The sequence below is a fragment of the Olea europaea genome, chromosome 11 (genome assembly GCF_002742605.1).
Source record: "Olea europaea var. sylvestris chromosome 11, O_europaea_v1, whole genome shotgun sequence".
Lineage (NCBI taxonomy): Eukaryota > Viridiplantae > Streptophyta > Magnoliopsida > Lamiales > Oleaceae > Olea > Olea europaea.
In genome coordinates, this window is record NC_036247.1 from 1,926,592 (window position 1) to 1,950,538 (window position 23,947).

Here is a 23,947-nt window from a genome sequence, read left to right on the forward strand (position 1 = left end):
CAGCCTTTCACCCTGTACCCTTGGAGGCATAACCTGCGATTTACCTCCCTTACGATACTCCAGGATAGGAGTGGTGGGGGACCCTTAAGGTTAGGGTTTAACATTTGAAAAAAAGGCTCAAACATGGAAATGAATGGGCCCACATTATACAACAATACACGATGAGGAAACTACCTGGACCGTGCAATACGCAATAATTCCCAGTAAAATATTGAAGGAAGGAAAGTATTATTGTAGAGATAGATTTGCTTAATTCAAGCCCAGCCTTTTACATCCCATCTCTGTTCTTTCTCTCTCTAAAAATACTCTGTTTGAAAAACTCTTTCTTAGGGTTTTCACAAGCGCCGCTTTTGGACAATCTCGATCCGAAGGAGAAGTAATATCTCATTTCGTTCGTTTTTCGGGTAATTTATTTAAACTGCTTGGCTTTTTATGTTTTTTTTTTTAAAGTTTTTTATTGACTGTTCTGATTTTAGTTACTGAAGTGTAGTTTCATTTATTGGTGCTCGTAGATCCGTTTATTAAATTGATTCGATTGCTTTGTTAATTATTTTGCATTTAAAGTAGCGATCTAACTTTTTCCGTGTTAAGTTCGCATTTTTTAGATTGTTTGTTTCTATGAAATAGTATGCAATATGATACCTTTTTCTGATTTATTGCTAATCAGGTATTTTTGGATAGATCGGATTACTTTCTGGAAGTTATTTTTGTTTTAATCTGAACTGTTTTAACAGTTAGACATTATGAGTAGAATAGACTGAACAATTGGCTTTTTATCTTGTTTAATTGAAACGTTGTAGATTAGTTAAACTTTGAAGATTGTCTTTTAGATCTATGGAAGAATTTGTTTTATTCCTTTTTAATGTTCCTATTCTCCACCAGGTCAACAATCAATAATCATTATCACCCATGTTTGTTTGCCCATTTACACGGGAAATTTCTGGATGTGTCATTTTAAATGAGCACAAGAGTGGCACTTGTTCACTTACCCCTTTCTCAACCTAGAAAATTGTGTTCTCTGTTTTTGTCTCATGGTAACTGTACTGAAGGAGGGGATATTGAACATGATGCTTATTTTTCTTAACTTTTGGATGTAAAACGGGCAAATACGGTCAGTGTTTATCTGTGTTATGGCCACTGCATGAGTATTCTTAGTTCCCATGATATCCTGCTCAATTATTCTTTTTCTATATATTTTCCTGGAACCCTTCTGTCAAACATCCTCAGATGAGATTGCCAAATTGAATATCTTCATCCCGAATTCATGGTTCCCCAATCATATCCTTTTTTCATCTTTGGCATGGCATTGGATTTCTCATTGAAGTTCTGCATTATGATCAATGTTCTCAGGGATTATTTCTTTCTTCAGCATTTGAGATGTATTCAGTTCTGAGTTATTTTTATATATGCCTGTTTCTTATTGTAATTCAAACACGATATCCACATTTTATGAGATTCACAATTTTTCAATCATATATATATATATATAATAGAGACTTGGCTTCTGCTCGGCAATCATTATTTGGAGTAAAATGAAGTTTCGAATAGTAATTTTTGGATATGAGTTGTTAAAAACTAAGAATAAATTATTGATTTACGTTCAAAAAATTTTTATTGTATGAATGTGTGATTGAAAATGAATATATATAAAATAAAGTTTTAAAATAATGATTATCAAATAGGGCCGTTTAATGTGATTAAATTATATAATAAATTAAAATTTTAATTTTTTATTAACTCAATGTAGTACTATTCAATTTTTCTGCCGAGCATGTTAAGCCTTGTTTCAGCTTCATTTTTATGTTAAAAAGAATTTTGAAATAGTGATTTTTCTAAAGAGCGTGTGGTTAAATTGTAAGCAAAAGTTTTGATTTGATTTGCAAATTATTTTATTTAAAGAATATATGATTAAAAAATAAATATGTAAAAGATGAATAATTGGGTAATGGAACTCAAAAGATGGGCTAATTGTTTGCTAATAGTTATCCTCGTTGTAAAGTATTATACAAAGTTGTTATTGTTGTTGACGGAGAAGGAATAAAAATAAAATAATTACTATCGTTGCTACTAGTAAAGGATAATATGAAAATAAAATAGCCTTGTTTGGTTTTTATTATTTTCAAAATATATTTCTTTCTCTTATTTTGAATTGCACATTCTTTAATAAAATAATATTATACAAAAATTTAAAAATTTTTCTCATCTTTTAATCATATATTCTCCACGCATTTAATGAGGGAAAAAAGGCTCAAACATGCCCCCAGGGCACATCTCCAAGTGGTAAAAGGGGAAGGTGGAGAAATCCAGCTTTGCTTGAGGTTGTTGCGTCAAGGGTTCGAATCCTGAAATATGGATTTGGCTCTTGGGTAAGTGCAAGTGTACAAGCAGCCTTTCACCCTGTACCCTTGGAGGCATAACCTGCGATTTACCTCCCTTACGATACTCCAGGATAGGAGTGGTGGGGGACCCTTAAGGTTAGGGTTTAACATTTGAAAAAAAGGCTCAAACATGGAAATGAATGGGCCCACATTATACAACAATACACGATGAGGAAACTACCTGGACCGTGCAATACGCAATAATTCCCAGTAAAATATTGAAGGAAGGAAAGTATTATTGTAGAGATAGATTTGCTTAATTCAAGCCCAGCCTTTTACATCCCATCTCTGTTCTTTCTCTCTCTAAAAATACTCTGTTTGAAAAACTCTTTCTTAGGGTTTTCACAAGCGCCGCTTTTGGACAATCTCGATCCGAAGGAGAAGTAATATCTCATTTCGTTCGTTTTTCGGGTAATTTATTTAAACTGCTTGGCTTTTTATGTTTTTTTTTTTAAAGTTTTTTATTGACTGTTCTGATTTTAGTTACTGAAGTGTAGTTTCATTTATTGGTGCTCGTAGATCCGTTTATTAAATTGATTCGATTGCTTTGTTAATTATTTTGCATTTAAAGTAGCGATCTAACTTTTTCCGTGTTAAGTTCGCATTTTTTAGATTGTTTGTTTCTATGAAATAGTATGCAATATGATACCTTTTTCTGATTTATTGCTAATCAGGTATTTTTGGATAGATCGGATTACTTTCTGGAAGTTATTTTTGTTTTAATCTGAACTGTTTTAACAGTTAGACATTATGAGTAGAATAGACTGAACAATTGGCTTTTTATCTTGTTTAATTGAAACGTTGTAGATTAGTTAAACTTTGAAGATTGTCTTTTAGATCTATGGAAGAATTTGTTTTATTCCTTTTTAATGTTCCTATTCTCCACCAGGTCAACAATCAATAATCATTATCACCCATGTTTGTTTGCCCATTTACACGGGAAATTTCTGGATGTGTCATTTTAAATGAGCACAAGAGTGGCACTTGTTCACTTACCCCTTTCTCAACCTAGAAAATTGTGTTCTCTGTTTTTGTCTCATGGTAACTGCACTGAAGGAGGGGATATTGAACATAATGCTTATTTTTCTTAACTTTTGGATGTAAAACGGGCAAATACGGTCAGTGTTTATCTGTGTTATGGCCACTGCATGAGTATTCTTAGTTCCCATGATATCCTGCTCAATTATTCTTTTTATATATATTTTCCTGGAACCCTTCTGTCAAACATCCTCAGATGAGATTGCCAAATTGAATATCTTCATCCCGAATTCATGGTTCCCCAATCATATCCTTTTTTCATCTTTGGCATGGCATTGGATTTCTCATTGAAGTTCTGCATTATGATCAATGTTCTCAGGGATTATTTCTTTCTTCAGCATTTGAGATGTATTCAGTTCTGAGTTATTTTTATATATGCCTGTTTCTTATTGTAATTCAAACACGATATTGGTAGGGATACGATGGAAGTTACCCAGGTTCTTCTAAGTGCACAAGCTATAGATTCGACCGTGCGGAAACATGCTGAAGATACTTTGAAGCAGTTTCAGGAGCAAAATCTTCCTGGTTATCTATTATCCCTTTCTGGAGAGCTTGCTAGTGAAGAAAAGCCAGTTGAAAGTCGAAAACTGGCAGGTTTGATCCTCAAAAATGCTTTGGATGCCAAGGAACAACACAGAAAATACGAGCTTGTTCAAAGATGGTTGTCATTAGATGTCGCTGTGAAGAGCCAAATCAAGGCATGTTTGTTACAAACCCTCTCCTCTCCCGTACCTGATGCTCGGTCAACTGCTTCACAAGTCATTGCAAAAGTTGCAGGCATCGAGCTTCCGCAGAAACAGTGGCCTGAGCTGATAGGATCTCTCCTGTCAAATATTCATCAGGTCCCACCTCATGTAAAGCAAGCAACCCTTGAAACTTTGGGATATTTGTGTGAAGAAGTTGTTCCAGAAGTTGTTGAGCAAGATCATGTAAATAAGATACTTACAGCGGTGGTTCAAGGCATGAATGCAAATGAAGGTAACAATGAGGTTAGGCTTTCCGCCACCCGAGCTTTGTATAATGCTCTCAGCTTTGCGCAAGCAAACTTTTCCAATGATATGGAACGTGATTACATAATGAGAGTTGTTTGTGAGGCCACTCTCTCCCCGGAGGTGAAAATTCGCCAAGCTGCTTTTGAGTGTTTGGTCTCCATTGGGTCAACATATTATGAGAAATTAGCACCATACATCCAAGACATTTTCAATATCACATCGAAGGCTGTTAAAGAAGATGAGGAACCAGTTGCTCTTCAGGCCATTGAGTTTTGGAGCTCAATTTGTGATGAGGAGATTGATATTTTGGAAGAGTATGGAGGTGAATTTACTGCAGATTCTGATGTTCCGTGCTATTACTTTATCAAACAAGCTCTGCCTGCGCTTGTTCCTATGCTGTTGGAGACTCTTCTCAAGCAAGAAGAAGATCAGGATCAGGATGAAGGTGCTTGGAATCTTGCCATGGCTGGTGGAACTTGCCTTGGTCTGGTTGCCCGGACAGTGGGTGATGATATTGTGCCGCTTGTTATGCCATTTATTGAAGAGAATATAACAAAACCTGATTGGAGGCAAAGAGAAGCTGCAACATATGCATTTGGTTCCATATTGGAAGGTCCTTCACCTGATAAATTAACCCCTATTGTCAATGTTGCTCTAAACTTCATGCTCACAGCATTAACCAATGACCCTAGTAGCCATGTGAAGGACACAACTGCATGGACCTTGGGTAGAATATTTGAATTTCTTCATGGTTCAACTGTGGAAACACCGATTATTACTCCAGCAAACTGCCAACAGATTATTACAGTTCTCCTCCAGAGCATGAAAGATGTTCCAAATGTTGCTGAAAAAGCCTGTGGTGCTCTATATTTTCTCGCACAAGGTTATGAGGACTTGGGGTCATCATCTGCATTGACGCCTTATTTTCAAGAAATTGTTCAGTCCCTCCTTAACGTCACTCATAGAGAAGATGCTGGGGAGTCACGACTTCGGACTGCTGCGTACGAGACACTTAACGAAGTGGTAAGGTGCTCAACTGAGGAAACTGCCCGGTTAGTTTTGGAGCTTGTTCAAGTCATTATGGCAGAGCTTCACAAGACTCTCGAGGCTCAGAATCTCTCGTCTGATGAGCGAGAGAAGCAGAACGAATTACAAGGCCTTCTCTGTGGGTGCTTACAGGTAATTATTCAGAAACTAGGGGCTTCAGACACCACTAAGTATGCCTTCATGCACTATGGAGATCAGATCATGAACCTTTTTATCAGGGTTTTTGCTTGTAGAAGTGCCACTGTCCACGAGGAAGCTATGCTTGCTATTGGTGCATTTGCCTATGCAACAGGCCCCAACTTTGCAAAATACATGCCTGACTTTTATAAGTACTTGGAGATGGGTCTTCAGAATTTTGAAGAGTACCAAGTTTGCGCTGTTACAGTTGGTGTTGTGGGTGATATCTGCCGGGCATTGGAGGATAAGATTCTGCCTTACTGTGACGGGATAATGACCCAGCTCCTTAAAGACTTATCAAGCAATCAGCTGCACCGATCCGTAAAGCCCCCAATATTTTCATCCTTTGGGGACATAGCACTCGCCATTGGAGAGAATTTTGAGAAGTACCTGATGTATGCAATGCCCATGCTCCAGAGTGCTGCGGAATTGTCTGCTCACACATCAGGTGCTGACGATGAAATGATAGAATATACTAATCTTCTTAGGAATGGAATTTTGGAGGCATATTCTGGAATATTCCAGGGCTTCAAGAACTCTCCTAAGACCCAGCTTCTGATCCCGTATGCACCACATATCCTTCAATTCCTAGACAGCATTTACATGGAGAAAGATATGTAAGTACACCCTCTATTTATTTATTTTTTATCACAGTATGCTTCTTCGTTGTTCTATCGTTCATTTTTTCATCACCCTTATGTTCTATCTATATTGTCACAGGGATGATGTTGTGATGAAAACTGCTATTGGCGTCCTGGGCGATTTAGCAGATACTCTGGGTAGCAATGCAGGTTCAGAGTGCTGCGGAATTGTCTGCTCACACATCAGGTGCTGATGATGAAATGATAGAATATACTAATCTTCTTAGGAATGGAATTTTGGAGGCATATTCTGGAATATTCCAGGGCTTCAAGAACTCTCCTAAGACCCAGCTTCTGATCCCGTATGCTCCACATATCCTTCAATTCCTAGACAGCATTTACATGGAGAAAGATATGTAAGTACACCCTCTATTTATTTATTTATTTTTTTTTATCACAGTATGCTTCTTCGTTGTTCTATCATTCATTTTTTCATCACCCTTATGTTCTATCTATATTGTCACAGGGATGATGTTGTGATGAAAACTGCTATTGGCGTCCTGGGCGATTTAGCAGATACTCTGGGTAGCAATGCAGGTTCTTTGATTCAGCAATCTCTGTCAAGCAAAGACTTTTTAAATGAATGCTTGTCTTCAGATGACCATTTGATCAAGGAATCTGCTGAGTGGGCGAGGTTGGCCATTAGCCGTGCCATTTCTGTTTGAGGTTGTGTCCATGGGGTACATTTTATCTAACCTGCATGCATATGGTTGTGTCGAGTCGGGTCCAGAATTGCATTCAATGTATCGGGTCATTAATTTTCTCTGACTACAGAAGCATTTTATCTTCATATGTCACTAACTCATGCATCAGCATCATGGGATCGGGATCACGGTGGCTTCTCTGAACTCTCTGAAGGGCTTGAGAAGTAAAATCTCGGGTTAATTTATTTTCCATGGGAAGGAGTCAGAGGCGGTGGCTTCTCAGGAATTTGAAGAACTTGAGAAATAGAACGCAACAGAAAAATCAGTCTGCACTGTGCTTTATGCTTCCATGGTGGTCTCTCGCAGTGGTTGGAACAAGTCGTGCCATTTCTGTTTGAGGTTGTGTCCATGGGGTACATTTTATCTAACCTGCATGCATATGGTTGTGTCGAGTCGGGTCCAGAATTGCATTCAATGTATCGGGCCATTAATTTTCTCTGACTACAGAAGCATTTTATCTTCATATGTCACTAACTCATGCATCAGCATCATGGGATCGGGATCAGAATCACGGTGGCTTCTCTGAACTCTCTGAAGGGCTTGAGAAGTAAAATCTCGGGTTAATTTATTTTCCATGGGAAGGAGTCAGAGGCGGTGGCTTCTCAGGAATTTGAAGAACTTGAGAAATAGAACGCAACAGAAAAATCAGTCTGCACTGTGCTTTATGCTTCCATGGTGGTCTCTCGCAGTGGTTGGAACAAGATAAGCCCCAAGAGTTTTGGTTGACAAGATACTTTAAGCCAGCCAACCTACCAACCATCGTTTTTCTTCCCTGATTTTTGTTTTTCTTTCTCATGGTACATCATTTTTTAAAATATGTTTTTAGGTCAGTCTTTCTCTTGCATTGGGTCATACCACTAGTGGGAGTGGGATTGCTTTCAATCTCATTCATTTCATTTAACATGTTTTATTTGGGGGGTTGGGGTCTGGGTTAGCAGGCCGGGTGGTGGGCGGTCGGGTTAGGCATTTCATTCACATCATTTTTCCTTCAAAAATTTTCAGTTAGGCATTTCACAGGTCAAGAGTCAAATACATGCATTCATGAAAACATACATGCCTCTCTTTTCTCTTATGTAGAAGTATAGTTTTTGTTTTTTTTCCCCTTCAATCTTGCATTTTTAAATATGTATTCTCTTTTGGTTTTTCAACTTTGGGATCAAGAAATTACGATGTCATGAACTGCGGTGACATTGGAAGGATTGAGAATGGTATTTTGAAGAATCAATTCTTTGGGTTGGGGTCTGGGTTAGCAGGCCGGGTGGTGGGTGGTCGGGTTAGGCATTTCATTCACATCATTTTTCCTTCAAAAATTTTCAGTTAGGCATTTCACAGGTCAAGAGTCAAATACATGCATTCATGAAAACATACATGCCTCTCTTTTCTCTTATGTAGAAGTATAGTTTTTGTTTTTTTTCCCCTTCAATCTTGCATTTTTAAATATGTATTCTCTTTTGGTTTTTGAACTTTGGGATCAAGAAATTACGATGTCATGAACTGCGGTGACATTGGAAGGATTGAGAATGGTATTTTGAAGAATCAATTCTTGTCCAAATGTAGTGTATTTGTGTAGTTATGCCTCATATTTTTCAGCTTTCAATGGGTTGAACTATATTTTCAATGGATGTATGTGATACAGTTTATTTTGTATTTTCAAGGGAAAAAATGTTTGTCTGTTCTACATATGCTGCATGATGAATTTATCGTGAAAAGGATTGAAGTTGTCTTTATGTAGCATGATAGGCCAAGTTAAAAATTAAAATTTTGTTTTCAAAAATGTTTTCACTTTTCAAAATGTTTAGGAGAAAAGAAGACATTTATTGGTTAATATATGATTTTGACCATGGGTTGAGAAAGATAAATGTAAGAAATTTAAGAGAGAAAAAGAGGGAGTGAGCATTCTTTTAATGGGGAAAATTTTTTGAACTTCACTTGGTTGTAAATGTGGATGAAAAATTTGCATATGATCTTCACAGAACATTGCATGTGATTTTTGAATCTAAATTGACATTCGAGAAGACCCAACTCAGAAATTGTGCACACAAAAAATATCACTTTCGTGCCCCCATTTCCCTAGTCAACTACATATGCTGCATGATGAATTTATCGAGATATGAAAAGGATTGAAGTTGTCTTTATGTAGCATGATAGGCCAAGTTAAAAATTAAAATTTTGTTTTCAAAAATGTTCACTTTTCAAAATGTTTAGGAGAAAAGAAGACATTTATTGGTTAATATATGATTTTGACCATGGGTTGAGAAAGATAAATGTAAGAAATTTAAGAGAGAAAAAGAGGGAGTGAGCATTCTTTTAATGGGGAAAATTAACTTTTTTTGAACTTCACTTGGTTGTAAATGTGGATGAAAAATTTGCATATGATCTACACAGAACATTGCATGTGATTTTTGCATCTAAATTGACATTCGAGAAGACCCAACTCAGAAATTGTGCACACAAAAAATATCACTTTCGTGCCCCCATTTCCCTAGTCAAATAGTTTTGTTTCAACGAATGTAGTGCAAATAATTGAAGATTCACTTGTGATGAGACGAGAAAAAATTGTGGTTCTGCAAATGTACAACACTCGATCTAAAATAAATCTTGTAGTAAGAGAACAGCATGCTCCACTTTCAATAGTAGGTCTGTGACTTCAACTACTGTTTAGTGCACATGTCATGATTCAAATTTTGTAGTCTCGTCTCCACTAATTGTCTGAAATAAATTTCAATACTCGAGTTTAATGATTCTAATTTAGGTAGATTTTATGTGATAGCTACCTTCATTTAGTTCGTATGACTTGAGGGTAGAAAGCTTAAGAAGTTGGGGAAGTTCAATGTTCGCAACAATTTGGTCTTTTAGATAATACTAGACAAGATGATTTCTGGAAATATAGGTCTTTTTCTTGACTAAGAACATGATGTTGCTTTATTGAAAAATAGCATGAAGAATGGATAAACAGAGATGCTCCTGAGTATTTAAAGATTGAGAGAAGCCTTCTCAAGTCGATGGAAATGAGTTTTCAAGCATCTTTTTGGGGAAGAGGGGGTGGAATCATTTGATTCATCTCCCTCTCTCTATAGATAACTATAAGGACGTAGAGATTGTCCTTATTTGATTTTGATTCTTTGAAAATCTATTCTCTCTCATACTTATTTTCAACACGTTTATTGTGAGATTTATTCCTACTTTTTATTGATATAGTCACCAAAAAAATCACTTCTCCAAAAACTTTATCAATTGAGCACTTAGATAAAAAAACACGATTGAAAAAAAGGCCATACACGAAAAAGATTGATTTATCTGTTGACTATTATAATCACGAAGTTTCTCTTACACAACTCCCAAATACACTTCATAAAGTATGTTTATCATGTTAAAAGGCACCCGAACAAAGTATGTATACCATGTTAGACCGACTAAAAAGTAGTTTCATCTCCACTCACAACCTGATTTTACATTCAACTTGCATTTTATTTTGTATATTTCAATGCGCGCATCACGTAGATATTTTTGACAGCCGCCTCCAATTAGTTCGTATTGTTAGATGCATACAAGTGTTATGCTCAGTTGAACAAAAAAGAAACTCATTATTTCTTACAAAATACAGCGTACCAGAGTTGGGGGGCGAGGGCCCCTTCCAATTTGTATAAACAATTGACAGCTTTTTTATCTGTCCCCGACAACATCGTAATTACTTACACATAAAACACCAAAATTCACCATGATTACAAACATTTCGTGTTTCCAGCAACTAATGGACTATTTTAATCAATTGTCTTAATGAGTAATTATAAGTAATTAGTACCATATAAGTAAGTTTAAAGTTGTAGTGTTTTCTGTCTAACTTCCGGCAGTGCTTCCTTTAAATGGCTTTCAAAATTTCAACCCTAGAAACTACTCCTTTGTAGGCCACTAATATCCTTTTGTGTCTCCTACACATTGATTTGACCAATGCCTAAATTTTTAGGGTCAAAGGCACAATAGGTTAAAGTTGGTGTTTGGTGCCACTGAGAAGTCGAAATTTGAACATACATTTTGAAGGGTTAACACATATTGTTTGTAATATTTAAATGATATATGTATGGAATTGTTTAAGAGCTTAAACTTTTGGGTTAAGCGATTTAATATGGTATAGAGTAAGTAAAGGTCATGAATTCAAGTTTGATGTCACAAACTTACAGAGATTCTGCACGTGTTAGTTTTTGATGGGGAAAGATGAATTCCACTTACACGTGAGTAAATATGTTGAAAATTGCGTTTAAATGATATACACACAAGATCTTATATAAGAGTATAAACTGTTAGATTAAATGATTCAACATGATAAAGTCTAATGTTGGGATAATGTCTCGAGAGAAATAAAGGAAGATTGTAGTGATGGTAGAGAAGCACTCAAGGGTGTCAAGTGTGAAATGTCCAAGGTGGCACTGGACGTTCGTGTAGCGGCCGAGGATGGTCCACGATGGCTCAGGATTTCTTGTGGGTGAAGCCAAACTATGCACGACTTGCTCGGCCGTGCTGACACCCCTAGAAGCACTTCCAACAATGATTGAGGCAATATATTCATGGTCATAATAATTGGTTAAGCCCCATTTTCCGGTCATCTTTTAACTCTTGATGTAGTAGTCTTTCATATTTTCTATCATAACTCCCCAATTCTCAAGTACTCAGATGACAACTCCTTAATGCTCAAGTCTGGAAACGAAGTGTCGAATACACAGCAAAAATAGAGTTGAAGATAACAACTAAGTCCCAGTTTTACAACTATTCTTTCAAAACTCTTTTTTTCTCATACTCATTTTCAACTACATATTCTTATAATAAAATATTCTTTACGAGAACTCGAAACTCTTCCCCCTTTTTAACTACACATTCTCCAGAAATTTACTATTCAAAAACTCATTCTTTTCAAAAAAAATTTGTCAATTAGGGGCTAAATGATGTCAACACTAACCAACAGAGGATGTACATTATTAATTGATACTTGGTATGAACTATTTGCCCCTAGAGTTTGACTTACAATTCACAAAAAGATGAAAACAACGAAAACCAAAAGCAAGACTTCAAATTACTGCCCAAACACACTATTGCTGCTTTTTCTGATGTAACACACACATTTACTAAAGTTGACTTCCATATTGTGGCTCAGATGTAATGCATATCATCATCATTGTATCAGTTATTGGTTGCGTGGGATGCACTAAACCAAGATTATTAATGCATATTTCTGGTTATATAAAGAGCCATTTTCCCCCTTCAACCTACTTGCACCAAAAAAACATCCTCAACAGCAGTGAATATAATACAAACAAAGCCATGAATCTTACTATAAAGGCTTTTTTTCTTGTTTTTCTTTTACTATTTTGCTTCCTATCCACAGGTTTTTGAGCTAAATTCAATCTTGAACAATCTTTAATTTCAACTTAGTCTTCATTGCTTAGCTCATTGGATGAATATGATAAATATCAGCTTAGGCATTTGCTCTTTTTCTTGTTTGTAGGCAAAGTCGGCGGCTATGGGATTCGTGTAAAACCCATTTTCACAAGTCACAAGGTAATTTGGCGATTAATTATATTTGCATTAATTCTATTATGTTGCTACCATTTTAGAATGCACAAAAGAAAGCGCTGACGATGAAATTTCACGCTGAAGTCGCCTAAAGATGAAAAGCATGTTTGGTACATAGCAGTGAACAAATTTCGACAGTATAATATATAAGATAAAGTTATTTTGTTTAATACTATCTAGCACTTTATTATATCTCTACTAAACAAGCCATGATAGTGTATATCACATGATGTCAACATTGAGATATATAATGAACTCCTCCAAGAAGAGGAAATTGAGTGCAAAAATAGAAGAAACATAGTTTTATGATATAAGGTATGTCTCATCTCATGGTGAGACGAGGCAAGGCACTTGATGCATTCCAAAAATGTATTTTTTTTTTGTTTTTCAAGCATATCCAGACATACAATTCAAGGGAATCTTCAATGGAGGCTTAGCTATCTTCTTAGGCAAATCGAAAGATTTTTCCACCCCAATATTTGCTAACAATTTTAACAGACAAATCACGCGATTCAACTAACCTTTTCTGCATCTTTTTTGAAGGGAGAAATGCGAGCAAATTCAAGAAAGCTCTTTGTACTTGATGCAGTGTTAGATTATGGAGAAGCAGGGGCAAATACTAAGCATGATCAAAAAGGGAAAAAAGGTGGCGGTGGCAAAAATCCCTGAATCTCTTCATGCAGCCTTCTAATCGCTTGCTGTAATACATAACGATTTTGATTACAAATGACTGCATCAGTTAACGAGTTTATATCTATACAATAACACAGTATCGTTCTCTCTCTCTACATCTCTCTTGATGGCATGATACAGAAAATGGCATAGTATTGTAGATGCTCTTATGTAAATTTTCTGTGGCTGGTCACCTTTGAAATAACTTGGAAATGAATAAAATTTGTTGCTATCTTAAAACCAGAGCTTAATTAGTGCATGGACAACTATCTCTCAAGCACAACTATCTCTCAATCGTAAGCACCTCTTAAGTACTACCAGATAGAAGGCCATAAAAATCTCAACATTTTTGGAAGTACCAATGCAAGAAAAATTAACCCTCTTATTTAATTCTTGTGGTAACTTAAGTCTTTTTACAATCAAATCTTCCCTCTTAAGTAGAAACTCAAAAAAAGCAAGTTTCTTTCAAGTTTCAAGCAAAGCTTTCTTTCCCTCATTTCAAATTTGTTAACAAGATCTCTCTCAATTTCAGTACCATAATTTGGTTTGAAGAACAATTATGATCTTTTGACATTTTGTGGCTAACATGATCTTCCTAAACTCTGAAGCAAAAGCTTTTGTACGTTGGATTATAAATGATGACAATTTCGTAGAACCCACAACAGATAATCACTTAAATTTTAATTTAAACACTCCCAAACATGCTCAAATATAGAATATATTGCAGTAACAGATAATAGTCATTCATATAGATGAAACTACAAAGCCATAATTATATATTTATGGATGTCGAGAATACAGCAAAAAATGAACAGATCTTTTGCAGCTAAAATTGGTCAATAGTTTTCGTGCAAAAATCATTATAAGCACTATTTTCTGCTCTTTTCCAAGACGTTATATATACTTGAAGATGTATGCTTGAAAGTACAAAGCATAGGTAATACATTTTTTTTAATTACTTCTTATTGTATGTACATATAACTAGTCAAACTTCAAGTTCATGATGATAGCAGAGTTGACATCCATATTCCAAGTGACAGTATACTGACTGTAGCTAAAGCTTGGCCTAATTCATACACAAAATTTTGTTGCTCCAGAGGTAAATTTTGCCAATCTGTTTGCCTGCATACATTTGAAATCCAAGAACAAATATGAAGTTGAAGAAACAAGAGCGACCTCATTTATTGAAGTAAAGTTGCAGATGGAAGATGTATGTAGGCTAACTACTTGTATTGTCCTTGAACAAAAAGTTGATGAAATGGGACCATGATATGTTCGACTACCATTAAACCCATTAGTTGTTAATTAGACTTTATGTTTTAATGGGAAACATTAATCATGATACAACACAACTATGCCATGAACCATCCTTATCATAACCTTTTTAGCTGGTCCTTCTCACTTTTTGGTTACTCAATGACCTCATGTAAAAGGTAAAGATGTTAAAAGGGGGACACATTTATTTATTTAAATTTAGTCTTCTACATGCCTTCTCATGTGTAGATTGGATTCATTTTTTCATCGAAGGTCCAACACGTGCACAATTTTCATAAATTTCTGCCGACAAGACTTGGAATTACCATGTAAAAACATCATCTTGACTTTAGGGGCAGGTGGATTGTGGATACACTGAATCATCTAATTTAAATATACAATTTAGCCTTTCCAGCATTAGCTTTATGAGACCATTCAATGGTTTTGACAGGCACTAACCAAAATAAAACTAGGTTTATTAGCAAGAGTAGCAAATGTGGAAGTTCGACCAATAGAAAGTGCGTACCCCAAATCAGCAATGACAATGCTGATGTTATCTTGCGAGTGTTGGTTCTGCAATATAAATTATTTGCAGGTTATAATAGTAAGTGCAACTTAGATGTGGAAATGGAAAATATATAGTCTCTGCAACTTATTACCAGAGCCATCTGGGCAAGGGCTTCAGAAGCCATCTGTTAATGGAAGAAAATAAGTTAACTATGCCTTCTTGGGAACCAATGTACTAAACCGTGGCATATAACTTACCTGAACATCTCCATGTTGTCTAAGTTGACTTCTTACAAGATTAACAGCATCGGAGCTGAAATACATGAAAGTACTTTTAGATTATTTACCGTCTAAGAGGAAATAATAGGCTATGGATAAGCTTTATTCATGAAAATAGATTGCTCTAAGTAGTCAAGGTAACCAACAGACCTGTTCATGTAATCCCACAAGCCATCTGATGCTAAAATTATGAACTCAGCATCTGATCCTAAAGCTACTTGAGAAACATCAGGAGACGCAATAACCAAGTCTCCGTTAAATTGTACCCTGACACAATGTAAGGAATTTAACTTTTTTCACCGGAGGCCAAGGAATTTAACTTTCTGAATGGTTTACATATTAGCAAAATCTCATCTCATAGTATATATACATATTCTTACCGAGAAGCAAATTTTTCAGACCATCGGCCTTCCTCGACTCCCTTCTCCAGCATCCTTCGAGTAAGAAATGCCAAGTTTAAAAATGAAAAAAATAATCAGCATTTTGAAAATTTTCCAGGAAATAAAAAATAAACCTACTCAATCTTTTTGGTCTTAAAACGAGCATCCCCAAAAGCACGGGATACTGAGATGTCTCCGCAAATTCTTCCATTATTAATCTGTAGACATCAGATGATAGATTCATCAGCACCCATAAAAATGCACAGAAACTGTATTAGAGAACACAAAGCTAAAGATTTAAGCTTTTTCAAAGACTTAATGCAAATGAATTCAGGCAAATAATTGTAGCTAAGAATAGAAATACACACCCATCCACCAGCTTCTCTGATTCTTCTGATTTCTTGAAGAGAAACTTTGTTATTTCCATAGGGTCGGTGTGAATTCGTCAAAACTTCTGCTTTACCAGATCGAGAGAGAGACTGCATTATAGAAGCCAATTGGGGCAATTTGTCTTTTATGTCTAGAACAAAATACAGTTCTTTAATGAAAATTAATGAGCAGTTATATACCACGCACGAATCACCAACATGTGAAATGAATAGCACATCATTCCGAAGAAAAATAGCTGTAGCTGTTGATCCAGATTCAGTACCTTCCTCGCTAGTCTCCAACCTTTAAAAAATGAAACAGCATCTGAGACTTCAATACAATCATATATCATGCAAAATCATTTTGAGACAATACTGGAGTTCAACGACATATTTTGCTGATGCCAGATTAAGTTACAACAGAAAGGAATATTGGTTTACCATTTTAAGAGTTTTGCATCAGAGCTTTCAAAGGCTTCTAGTAGTGCATTCTTAATTGCTTTGAAGTCCTTTCCATTTAACAGTGGACCTTGTAATGCTGCGACACATTCTTTATATAGTTCTTCCCTGCAGTAAATACGTTCAGTTATGTCTTAGATATTATGCAATTACAATTCTTAAACTGCCATAATCAGTTGTCCTCGCACATATTAGAACTTGAGGGGGGAATGGAAGGTCATGTATGAATATCCCTATAAATCTAAGATCTCGATATGAAATGAATCTCCAGTTATTACAGCTAATTGCAATAAACTCAGCATGGATAATATCAGAATTTTCACTATAACTGCTCGGATCTTTGCTGACGTTAACTTACATTTTCAAAAAAGTATTCATTAACAAGTAGTTGGTGGCCACTTCACGAAACAAAATTCAGAAATGTCGAACCACCTCAACTAAAAAGTTATGGAACACATTTATCTACTCAAATTTAGTCTGCCACATCCCTTCACATGGAGTTGGGATTATTTTTTTCTATTGAGGGCTGACACGTGTACAATTTTCATAAATGAGGGATATTGTGACTCATACTCAAATTTTAGTCTTTAGCGTACGCCTTCATGTGGAGTACAGAACAATTTTCTACTGAGGGCCAACACGTGCACAATTTTCATAAATGAGTGGTGTTGTGACTTTTACTCAAAACCTTTGCTTGCTTTCATACCATATTGAACAACCTCATCAGAAAGCTTAAGTTGTTTTAGTTGGAAACTCGTGTATTTATTTAAATTTAGTCGTCGACCCCCTTCAAATGCACAACTGATTCATTATTCATCAATGGATGGGTGGCAATGAAAATTTAACTGAGATCTTTGCCTACTCAATTTAGTCCTAAACAAGAAAATTTCGACTCAACATTGAAAAAAAATCTAGGTGTACCCACTTCATTCCAATAGCTTCTTAGAAAACCTAAATCACTTCACATTAACTGAACAAAATGTATGAAGGGTGTCATTAACAAATATACCCACATCAAGACTTAAATAGCAAAGTCACATGCTCGAAAACCCCATTAATTGATGTAATTTTTACAAACCTGAGGAATTTAACAGAGGAGAATCCGGCATGCCCATCAAAAACCGCGGCAAAAGAAAACCCATTAAGATCATCAGATTGAACAATAACAACATCGTCTTCCATTTCTTCGCGAGCTCCTTGTAACTTAATCGAACCCCATCTAATTCCCGATGCACTCGTCAATGAAGACGGCACGTCTATTGCAATCGCGGAGCAACATCTTCCCTTTCCACCTTTAACTACGACCTCCTTTCTCGCGTTCTTGTTATAGCCATAGTTGCAGTGAATCTTGCTCAATAGAAATTTTTGAAGCTGTGGACTGGACAAAGCCATTGGAGGGAATTGAAGGCACAGAGCTTCAGATGTACAAATGGGAAAGCTGATGGTACTACCAGCGATCAAAAATTGCTTGGTTTGAGTTTTAGCATAGGATAATAGGGAGGGAAAGGCAGACCGCTAACTGATTTAACGGATTAGATTTCAAGATTCTGTCCACATGGCACATTACCATTGGAATTCAAATTATATCAATAAAAATAAAGTTGTAGAAAATTTATTAATGGAACTAGGTCGAGATAATAATAATAAAGAATGAAATATGAAAACAATTTTTTGACCAGACGTATTCTCTGCGGAATTTTCATTATTGATTTTTTCTATATGTATTTGAAAATAAAACTAATAAAGAAAAACAAATTTAGCTCATAGAATATAAATTATTGGTAGTCTAATGGTAAAGTTTTTATTATTTGTTTAGAAGATAAGGTTTCGAATGCAGAATGCCATTGCCTACAATAGTAAGTTTTCCTCGAGTAAGATGCACGAGCTAATTTTTGAACACGTAAGCTTGATAAGATATATTTGACATATGATCTAATCGTTCATATAAAATATTTTATTCATTTTCAATTTCAATAGTTTTATTGTTTACCTCAAATGTTGCTCTTATCTTTTTGTAAGCAATCACTACACTATTAATCATCATTTATCATGGCACTATATACCATTTGTTGGGCTCCACAAACAAAAAATCTTAGCTTCATCCAGAGCTTTCAAGTGACATGCTAACAAATAAAAGGAAATGAAGTCGACATGCTTTAACTTGAATCAAAGGCTATAAATCTTTCTTTTCTCAATATTTAGAGTGTTTAGTTTAGGTTAAAAGCTGAAAATGGTTTTTTTTGAGTAATATCAAATAGATTTTTAATTGCCCGTCCCCACCTCATTCCTCACTCATTGGAGATTTCTAAGAGATGGGACAAGGATTAAGCCCTTATTTGAGTTCCATTCTTTTGAAAAAAATACATTTTTTAACAGTATTTTGATATCATTTCAATCACACGTTCTTCAATAAAAATAATATTACACACAAATTCAAAATTTTTCTTTATTTTTTAACCACACATTTCCCAACAATATACTATTCAAAAATTCATTCTTCCAGAAAAAATGGGGCTCAATCAAGGGCTAAATGTCTTTATTTTCCATCTACTTACAAGTAAATTTAACCAATGCTCACTGAACTTTCAATTTGGTTACTACTTGCTCACTCATCTTTCACGGGTTACTGAATGCTCACTTATCTTTTCATATAGTTACTCATCCACCACTCGTCTCTTCAAATAATTGGGCGACTTTTGTGACAACCTTTCAACAACTTCTAACCACCAAAAATGTCGAATTTTGATACCGTTGGAAAGCCCACGATGTCCTCTTCAATTGCCACCCAAAATCTCCCTATAACTCCAAGGGATTCGATCGGAAAATTGCCTTAAAAGTTACCCAAAAAATCTGAAAATCTGGATCTGTCCAGATTTTCAGATTTTTTGGGCGACTTTTAAGGCAATTTTCCGACAACTTTCGACCATCAAAACTGTCGGATTTTGATACCGTTGGAAAGCTCACAATGTCCTCTTCAATTACCACCCAAAATTTCCTCATAACTCCAAAAGATTCGGTCGGAATAAACCCACAAAGTCAGCATCCCGAACTCTGTCCAGATTTTCGCCTTTTCCGAATGCTGACTTTGTCGATTTATTCCGATCGAATCCTTTGGAGTTATGGAGAAATTTTGGGTGGAAATCGAAGAGGATATTGTGAGCTTTCCAACGGTATCAAAATTCGACAGTTTTGATGGTCGGAAGCTGCCGAAAAATTGGCTTAAAAGTCGTCCAAAAAATCTGAGCAGATTTTCAGAATTTTTGGACGACTTTTAAGCCAATTTTTCGATCGAATCCCTTGGAGTTATAGGGAGATTTTGGGTGATAATTGAAGAAGACATCATGAGCTTTTCAACGGCATCAAAATTCGTCATTTTTTGTGGTCCGAAGTTATCTAAAAGTTGTCGCAAAAGTAGCCCAATTATTTGAAGAGACAAGTGGTGGATGAGTAACCATATGGAAAGATGAGTGAGCATTCAGTAACCCTTGAAAAATGAGTGAGCAAGTAATAATCAAGTTAAAAGTTCAGTGAGCATTGGTTAAATTTACTCTCTACTTACATATCTATTTACTTTTGTTTTTTACGTACTATTTTAATTTTAAAAAAAAAAACAAACGAATAATAATAATAATAATAATAATAATTCGAAAAACAAAGGTTGAAATAAGCCTGCTTCTTACGTAGAAGTGCTGTGCTATTTTTGTTAATTTCTCAAAAACTTGAAGTTTAGCCCTGTAGTTTGGTTCAGTCTGACAATTTAAATCACATTTTTTCTTCAAAGTTCAACTCTTCTGTGTGTATTACAGCTCATTACACACAAAAATTAACCTGTAATCATATGTGGTGAATCTATAATCTAAAACAAAGATTATGTAAATCTCAGAATCTGAGCTGCTGAACTTCAAAGACTTGACTCAATAAATTCTTAAATATATAAGAACTAGCATGCCTAAGAAACCTAATTTCAGCGGTTCTTCTTAATTTGGTATTTGCTTAGAGTCTGGATTTTTGGGTTGATTTGAACTTTTGAATCAAGGGACAAATTACCATGTGGAGATCGAGTTTCAGGAGACTTTGTCATGATTCAGGCCAAACCCTCGACTCTAGGACTGAACCCCGCTACAACAATTCAGTTGTTGGCAGAGGAGGACTCAGTTCTGCTCCCCGTCACCACCGGCGCTCCTCCGCCGGAGGAGGTGGTGCTGAAGGAACCATTTATATATTCTGTGTCAAAAAGTTAACGTAGGAAGTGTGATTGGGAGGTCTGGGAGTGTCATTAATGCCATTGAGCGCACAGGGGCCTGGATCAATGTTCATGAGTTGATTCCGGGGCATGAAGAGAGGATTATTGAGGTTTTTGATACGCGAAGGCAGGACCTGGACAGACCTATACCGGAGTTTTACCCTGCTCAGGAAGCATTGTTCTTGATACATGACCGGATTTTGGAGATCGATGGGCGAAATGTGGGGTCTGGGGATCATGTAAACCCAGAGTCTGGGCATTGGGGCTGTGGTGGGAATGGTAACAGGATGATAACAAGGCTGGTGGTGCAGCGAATGCATGTGGGGAGTTTGATAGGCAGGGGAGGGACAGTAATGGAACGAATGAAGATTGAGACTCATACCCATATTAGGGTTTTACCCACAAATCGCCATTCGCCACGTTGTGTGGCAACATCGGAAGAGATTGTTCAGGTTTTGATCTGTCTTTCCCTATGGATCTTTGGGTATTTATTAAGAAAACCTTGAGTTCTGTTACACACAGGATATCATAGAGCTTATCTTATAAAGTTATCTTGATGCAAAATGTTTCAATATTAATGCTAATCTTGTTAGGAAATGACGACTGTTGATCTTTATGCAGTTGAGGGATATGATATGCAAACACATAATACTGATTCATGAAGACTAAAATTACTGATAAGCCGACAAAAAAGTTATTGAACTTCTATTTTCAAAGAAATTATAGCTTTTGAATACTTGTAACAATCCTTAAATATGCCTGTTACGTTTTAAATGAAGCTTTCATTCATCGTTGTCAATTGTATTATATATCCGAACGCATAGCTTCACATGTGTCTGCACATTTTTTGTACTTTTTGTGACTTTTTCAAAAACTTGAGATTAAGATTTATTTTGCATCCATTTCTTGTTAATCGAAGATATGATGAACATCAATGAGGATTCCTTTATCACCCATTTACCTTTAACTCACCCGTCCACCACTATAAAAAACATTTCCCGTCTGGCTTGCACGTGTTAAGCATGCCATCAACGCTCATCCTGAGCAAGGATCAAACTCTTCATGAGATTCATAGTTGCATCACAAATCATTCTTGATAAATTTTGAGAAGATTGTTGTACTATTTGCTGAGTGCACTTTTACGGGCCACTGGACAGTCTGGACTTAAAGAGATGCAGTTCTACTTTAAAATTAGGCTACATCTAGTTTTCCACAAGTGAATGATTGAACTTCGAGTACTACAAGATCACACACCTAATTCACTATATTTGAAAATTCTGCTATATGAATATTTTTTCGGCCTTTATTTTCGAAGGTTTATAATTTTGTTAATATAGTGAGGATTTTGTTCTTTTTTGCAGGTTGTCGGTTATAAGAATGCTGTGAAACATGCTATACGAATAATATCCACATTCTTGAGAGAGAGCCAACTTCATTATGGAAACCATTTCCATTATCGGCTAAATTCACATCTGCATTTATCCTCTACCAGTGATGCATTAATTCCACACATGAATAGTAGGGCAAGAAGATCATCTGTTGAAGGGTCTAATCTTGGTTCAGAGTCTTCTTCAGTTTCCATGAGAAATATCACATTCTCCCATTCATATGGAGACGTCTTTGAATCTGAACCTGCTCCAGCACAAAATGCACACTCATTTTCTGGTGAGGGCATAGTGTTTCGTATACTTTGCCCAGCTGACAAGGTTGATAGTCTTGTTGGAGAGTCAAATGGGATTGTTGATTTGCTCCAAAATAAAGTTGGTGTTGATGTCAAGGTTTCTGATCCTGTTGATGGCATAGATGAGCGTGTAATTATTATTTCATCTGATGAGGTACATCTTCCTCTCTCTTAATTTTATCTGATCAGGTTGCTGCATTAAATTTGAACATCTTTGCTTTTGCTTTTGTTTTTTTTCCAAAAGGTCGTCTAAGCTATTTCACTTATTTGTCTTTTAGGATCTTGATGACGAGATGTTTCCTGCTCAAGAAGCTTTGATGCATATTCAGACCCGTATTGTTGATTTTGTTCAAGGAAAAGAAAATTTTATTATTACCCGGTTACTTCTGCAATCAAATGAAGCTGGATGCTTACGGTTAAAAGATAGAACATTACCTGAGATGAGGAAAATGACAGGTGCAAACATAGAGATTCTGCCCAGAGAAGACGTTCCACTAGGTATATCGGGGTCCTACGAGATTGTACAGGTTTGTCTCTTTACATGCTTGTAAATTCTAGAAGACGTGTTTCTGTTAGTGACATGCTAGTCTCAAAGGACATTAAAGATATTTGATTGATTGTCCAAATTACGGGATGTCCTATCTGTGATGTTATATAAAGTAATCTTGTAGTTTGGGGTATGATTTATGGATTAGTGAGAAAAAATGATGGGACAGTAGTTAATGTTGATCTTTATTGTTACATGATTTCATAATATACAGAATCTACTATGAGTACCAATAAATAGCTCTTTTCTGGTGCGAGTGTAGCTTCCTTGGTTCTTTTTGTTCCCCTTTCCAAGTGCCTACTGCTCAAAATGATTGGGCCAAAGATCCTCTGAGGAGAGGTTCTTGGACCAATACACAATTCTGGCAATCTTTGCGTTAATTTTCATATACAGATTATTGGGAAGATCGCAGCAGCTCGAGAGGCTCTTGTTGAGGTAACATCAAGGTTACGTAGTTACATATCCCAGGAGTTGCTTAAAAAGGATCTAGCACCACCTTCTGTTTCATTTACTAGTCCTATGATGGGTGTTGTGAAACCCGAGGCTGATTCTAGCAAAAAAATAAATTGTCTAGAAACACATACCGGAAACAGTCCTGTCATTTCTACTCATCAGAATATACCAACTGCAGAAGCGACTCAACATATGATAGTAAGTAGACATGCATGCTATTTTTATTCGTGAACACCCACGATTTTCTGGTTGTATCTTGACTGGTGGGATGGAATGGAATGGAATCCTCTGCTTGACCAGACCATTCCCCAATTTTATAGCTTATAAAATCCCCTTTTTGGTTTTTTAGTTTCCACTTGATATGCAGGACGTGAGGGGATTCAAGAATGCAACAGTGACGCTAGATAACAGCAAGTTTCATGAAGATACACCGATTGCATTGAATAGGTAGTGAATCGCTGTTTGATTCCTGTCATGGCGTTGCTCCATTCTAATTTGGAAAATTATTTACCGTGCCTTCATTTTCCTTTTTTTTTTTTTTTTTTTTTTTTTTCCACCCTCC

General features: G+C 36.0%; 5 protein-coding genes across 6 annotated transcripts in view; 4 read left to right on the forward strand and 1 right to left on the reverse strand.

The window, feature by feature from the left end:
• The first annotated feature begins 227 nt into the window (after window positions 1-227).
• LOC111402919 (importin subunit beta-1) lies at window positions 228-7,179 on the forward strand. Of its 2 annotated transcripts, none has more exons than XM_023031243.1 (4): window positions 228-404; window positions 3,832-6,249; window positions 6,353-6,423; window positions 6,811-7,179. In XM_023031243.1, exons 2-4 carry the CDS (start codon window positions 3,839-3,841, stop codon window positions 6,936-6,938), a joined length of 2,610 nt encoding a protein of 869 aa, XP_022887011.1. In that variant the 5' UTR covers window positions 228-404; window positions 3,832-3,838; the 3' UTR covers window positions 6,939-7,179. The 2 variants fall into 2 exon arrangements, with proteins under 2 accessions (XP_022887011.1, XP_022887010.1); XM_023031242.1 differs by lacking the exon at window positions 228-404 and adding an exon at window positions 2,611-2,789.
• Window positions 7,180-11,918: 4,739 nt separating this feature from the next.
• On the forward strand, window positions 11,919-13,454 carry LOC111402921. The gene is made up of 3 exons (XM_023031245.1): window positions 11,919-12,354; window positions 12,475-12,527; window positions 13,086-13,454. Exons 1-3 carry the CDS (start codon window positions 12,129-12,131, stop codon window positions 13,209-13,211), a joined length of 405 nt encoding a protein of 134 aa, XP_022887013.1. The 5' UTR covers window positions 11,919-12,128; the 3' UTR covers window positions 13,212-13,454.
• A 481-nt stretch (window positions 13,455-13,935) lies between these two features.
• On the reverse strand, window positions 13,936-17,964 carry LOC111402920 (protein phosphatase 2C 57). The gene is made up of 11 exons (XM_023031244.1): window positions 17,540-17,964; window positions 16,444-16,569; window positions 16,204-16,306; window positions 16,003-16,113; window positions 15,773-15,852; window positions 15,635-15,688; window positions 15,405-15,521; window positions 15,234-15,288; window positions 15,128-15,160; window positions 14,995-15,041; window positions 13,936-14,336 (listed from the first exon to the last, which is right to left on the reverse strand). Exons 1-11 carry the CDS (start codon window positions 17,851-17,853, stop codon window positions 14,213-14,215), a joined length of 1,164 nt encoding a protein of 387 aa, XP_022887012.1. The 5' UTR covers window positions 17,854-17,964; the 3' UTR covers window positions 13,936-14,212.
• Window positions 17,965-20,273: 2,309 nt separating this feature from the next.
• On the forward strand, window positions 20,274-22,953 carry LOC111402922 (RNA-binding KH domain-containing protein RCF3-like). The gene is made up of 3 exons (XM_023031246.1): window positions 20,274-21,156; window positions 22,066-22,539; window positions 22,664-22,953. Exons 1-3 carry the CDS (start codon window positions 20,992-20,994, stop codon window positions 22,934-22,936), a joined length of 912 nt encoding a protein of 303 aa, XP_022887014.1. The 5' UTR covers window positions 20,274-20,991; the 3' UTR covers window positions 22,937-22,953.
• A 463-nt stretch (window positions 22,954-23,416) lies between these two features.
• Window positions 23,417-23,947, forward strand: part of LOC111402923 (RNA-binding KH domain-containing protein RCF3-like) — a 1,437-nt gene continuing 906 nt past the window's right edge. Inside the window, exons 1-2 of the mRNA XM_023031247.1 lie at window positions 23,417-23,583; window positions 23,753-23,832. Coding sequence (XP_022887015.1) covers window positions 23,452-23,583; window positions 23,753-23,832 — 212 coding nt within the window. The 5' untranslated portion in view covers window positions 23,417-23,451. The remainder of the gene's footprint in view (window positions 23,584-23,752; window positions 23,833-23,947) is intronic.

What these genes read in the sequence shown, in the direction of transcription:
- LOC111402920 (XM_023031244.1), bottom strand. Translation starts at nt 17,853, where the DNA reads ATGGCTTTGTCCAGTCCACAGCTTCAAAAATTTCTATTGAGCAAGATT. An exon ending in GATGCAAAACTCTTAAAATG is followed by an intron (nt 16,307 to 16,443) that starts GTAAACCAATAT and finishes CATTTTTTAAAG; the next exon opens with GTTGGAGACTAGCGAGGAAG. An exon ending in GACAACATGGAGATGTTCAG is followed by an intron (nt 15,161 to 15,233) that starts GTAAGTTATATG and finishes TTCCATTAACAG; the next exon opens with ATGGCTTCTGAAGCCCTTGC.
- LOC111402922 (XM_023031246.1), top strand. Translation starts at nt 20,992, where the DNA reads ATGATAACAAGGCTGGTGGTGCAGCGAATGCATGTGGGGAGTTTGATA. An exon ending in CATCGGAAGAGATTGTTCAG is followed by an intron (nt 21,157 to 22,065) that starts GTTTTGATCTGT and finishes TCTTTTTTGCAG; the next exon opens with GTTGTCGGTTATAAGAATGC. An exon ending in TTATTATTTCATCTGATGAG is followed by an intron (nt 22,540 to 22,663) that starts GTACATCTTCCT and finishes TTTGTCTTTTAG; the next exon opens with GATCTTGATGACGAGATGTT.
- LOC111402921 (XM_023031245.1), top strand. Translation starts at nt 12,129, where the DNA reads ATGCATATCATCATCATTGTATCAGTTATTGGTTGCGTGGGATGCACT. An exon ending in ATTTTGCTTCCTATCCACAG is followed by an intron (nt 12,355 to 12,474) that starts GTTTTTGAGCTA and finishes TCTTGTTTGTAG; the next exon opens with GCAAAGTCGGCGGCTATGGG. An exon ending in CCATTTTCACAAGTCACAAG is followed by an intron (nt 12,528 to 13,085) that starts GTAATTTGGCGA and finishes TCTTTTTTGAAG; the next exon opens with GGAGAAATGCGAGCAAATTC.
- LOC111402919 (XM_023031243.1), top strand. Translation starts at nt 3,839, where the DNA reads ATGGAAGTTACCCAGGTTCTTCTAAGTGCACAAGCTATAGATTCGACC. An exon ending in ATTTACATGGAGAAAGATAT is followed by an intron (nt 6,250 to 6,352) that starts GTAAGTACACCC and finishes ATATTGTCACAG; the next exon opens with GGATGATGTTGTGATGAAAA. An exon ending in TACTCTGGGTAGCAATGCAG is followed by an intron (nt 6,424 to 6,810) that starts GTTCAGAGTGCT and finishes GTAGCAATGCAG; the next exon opens with GTTCTTTGATTCAGCAATCT.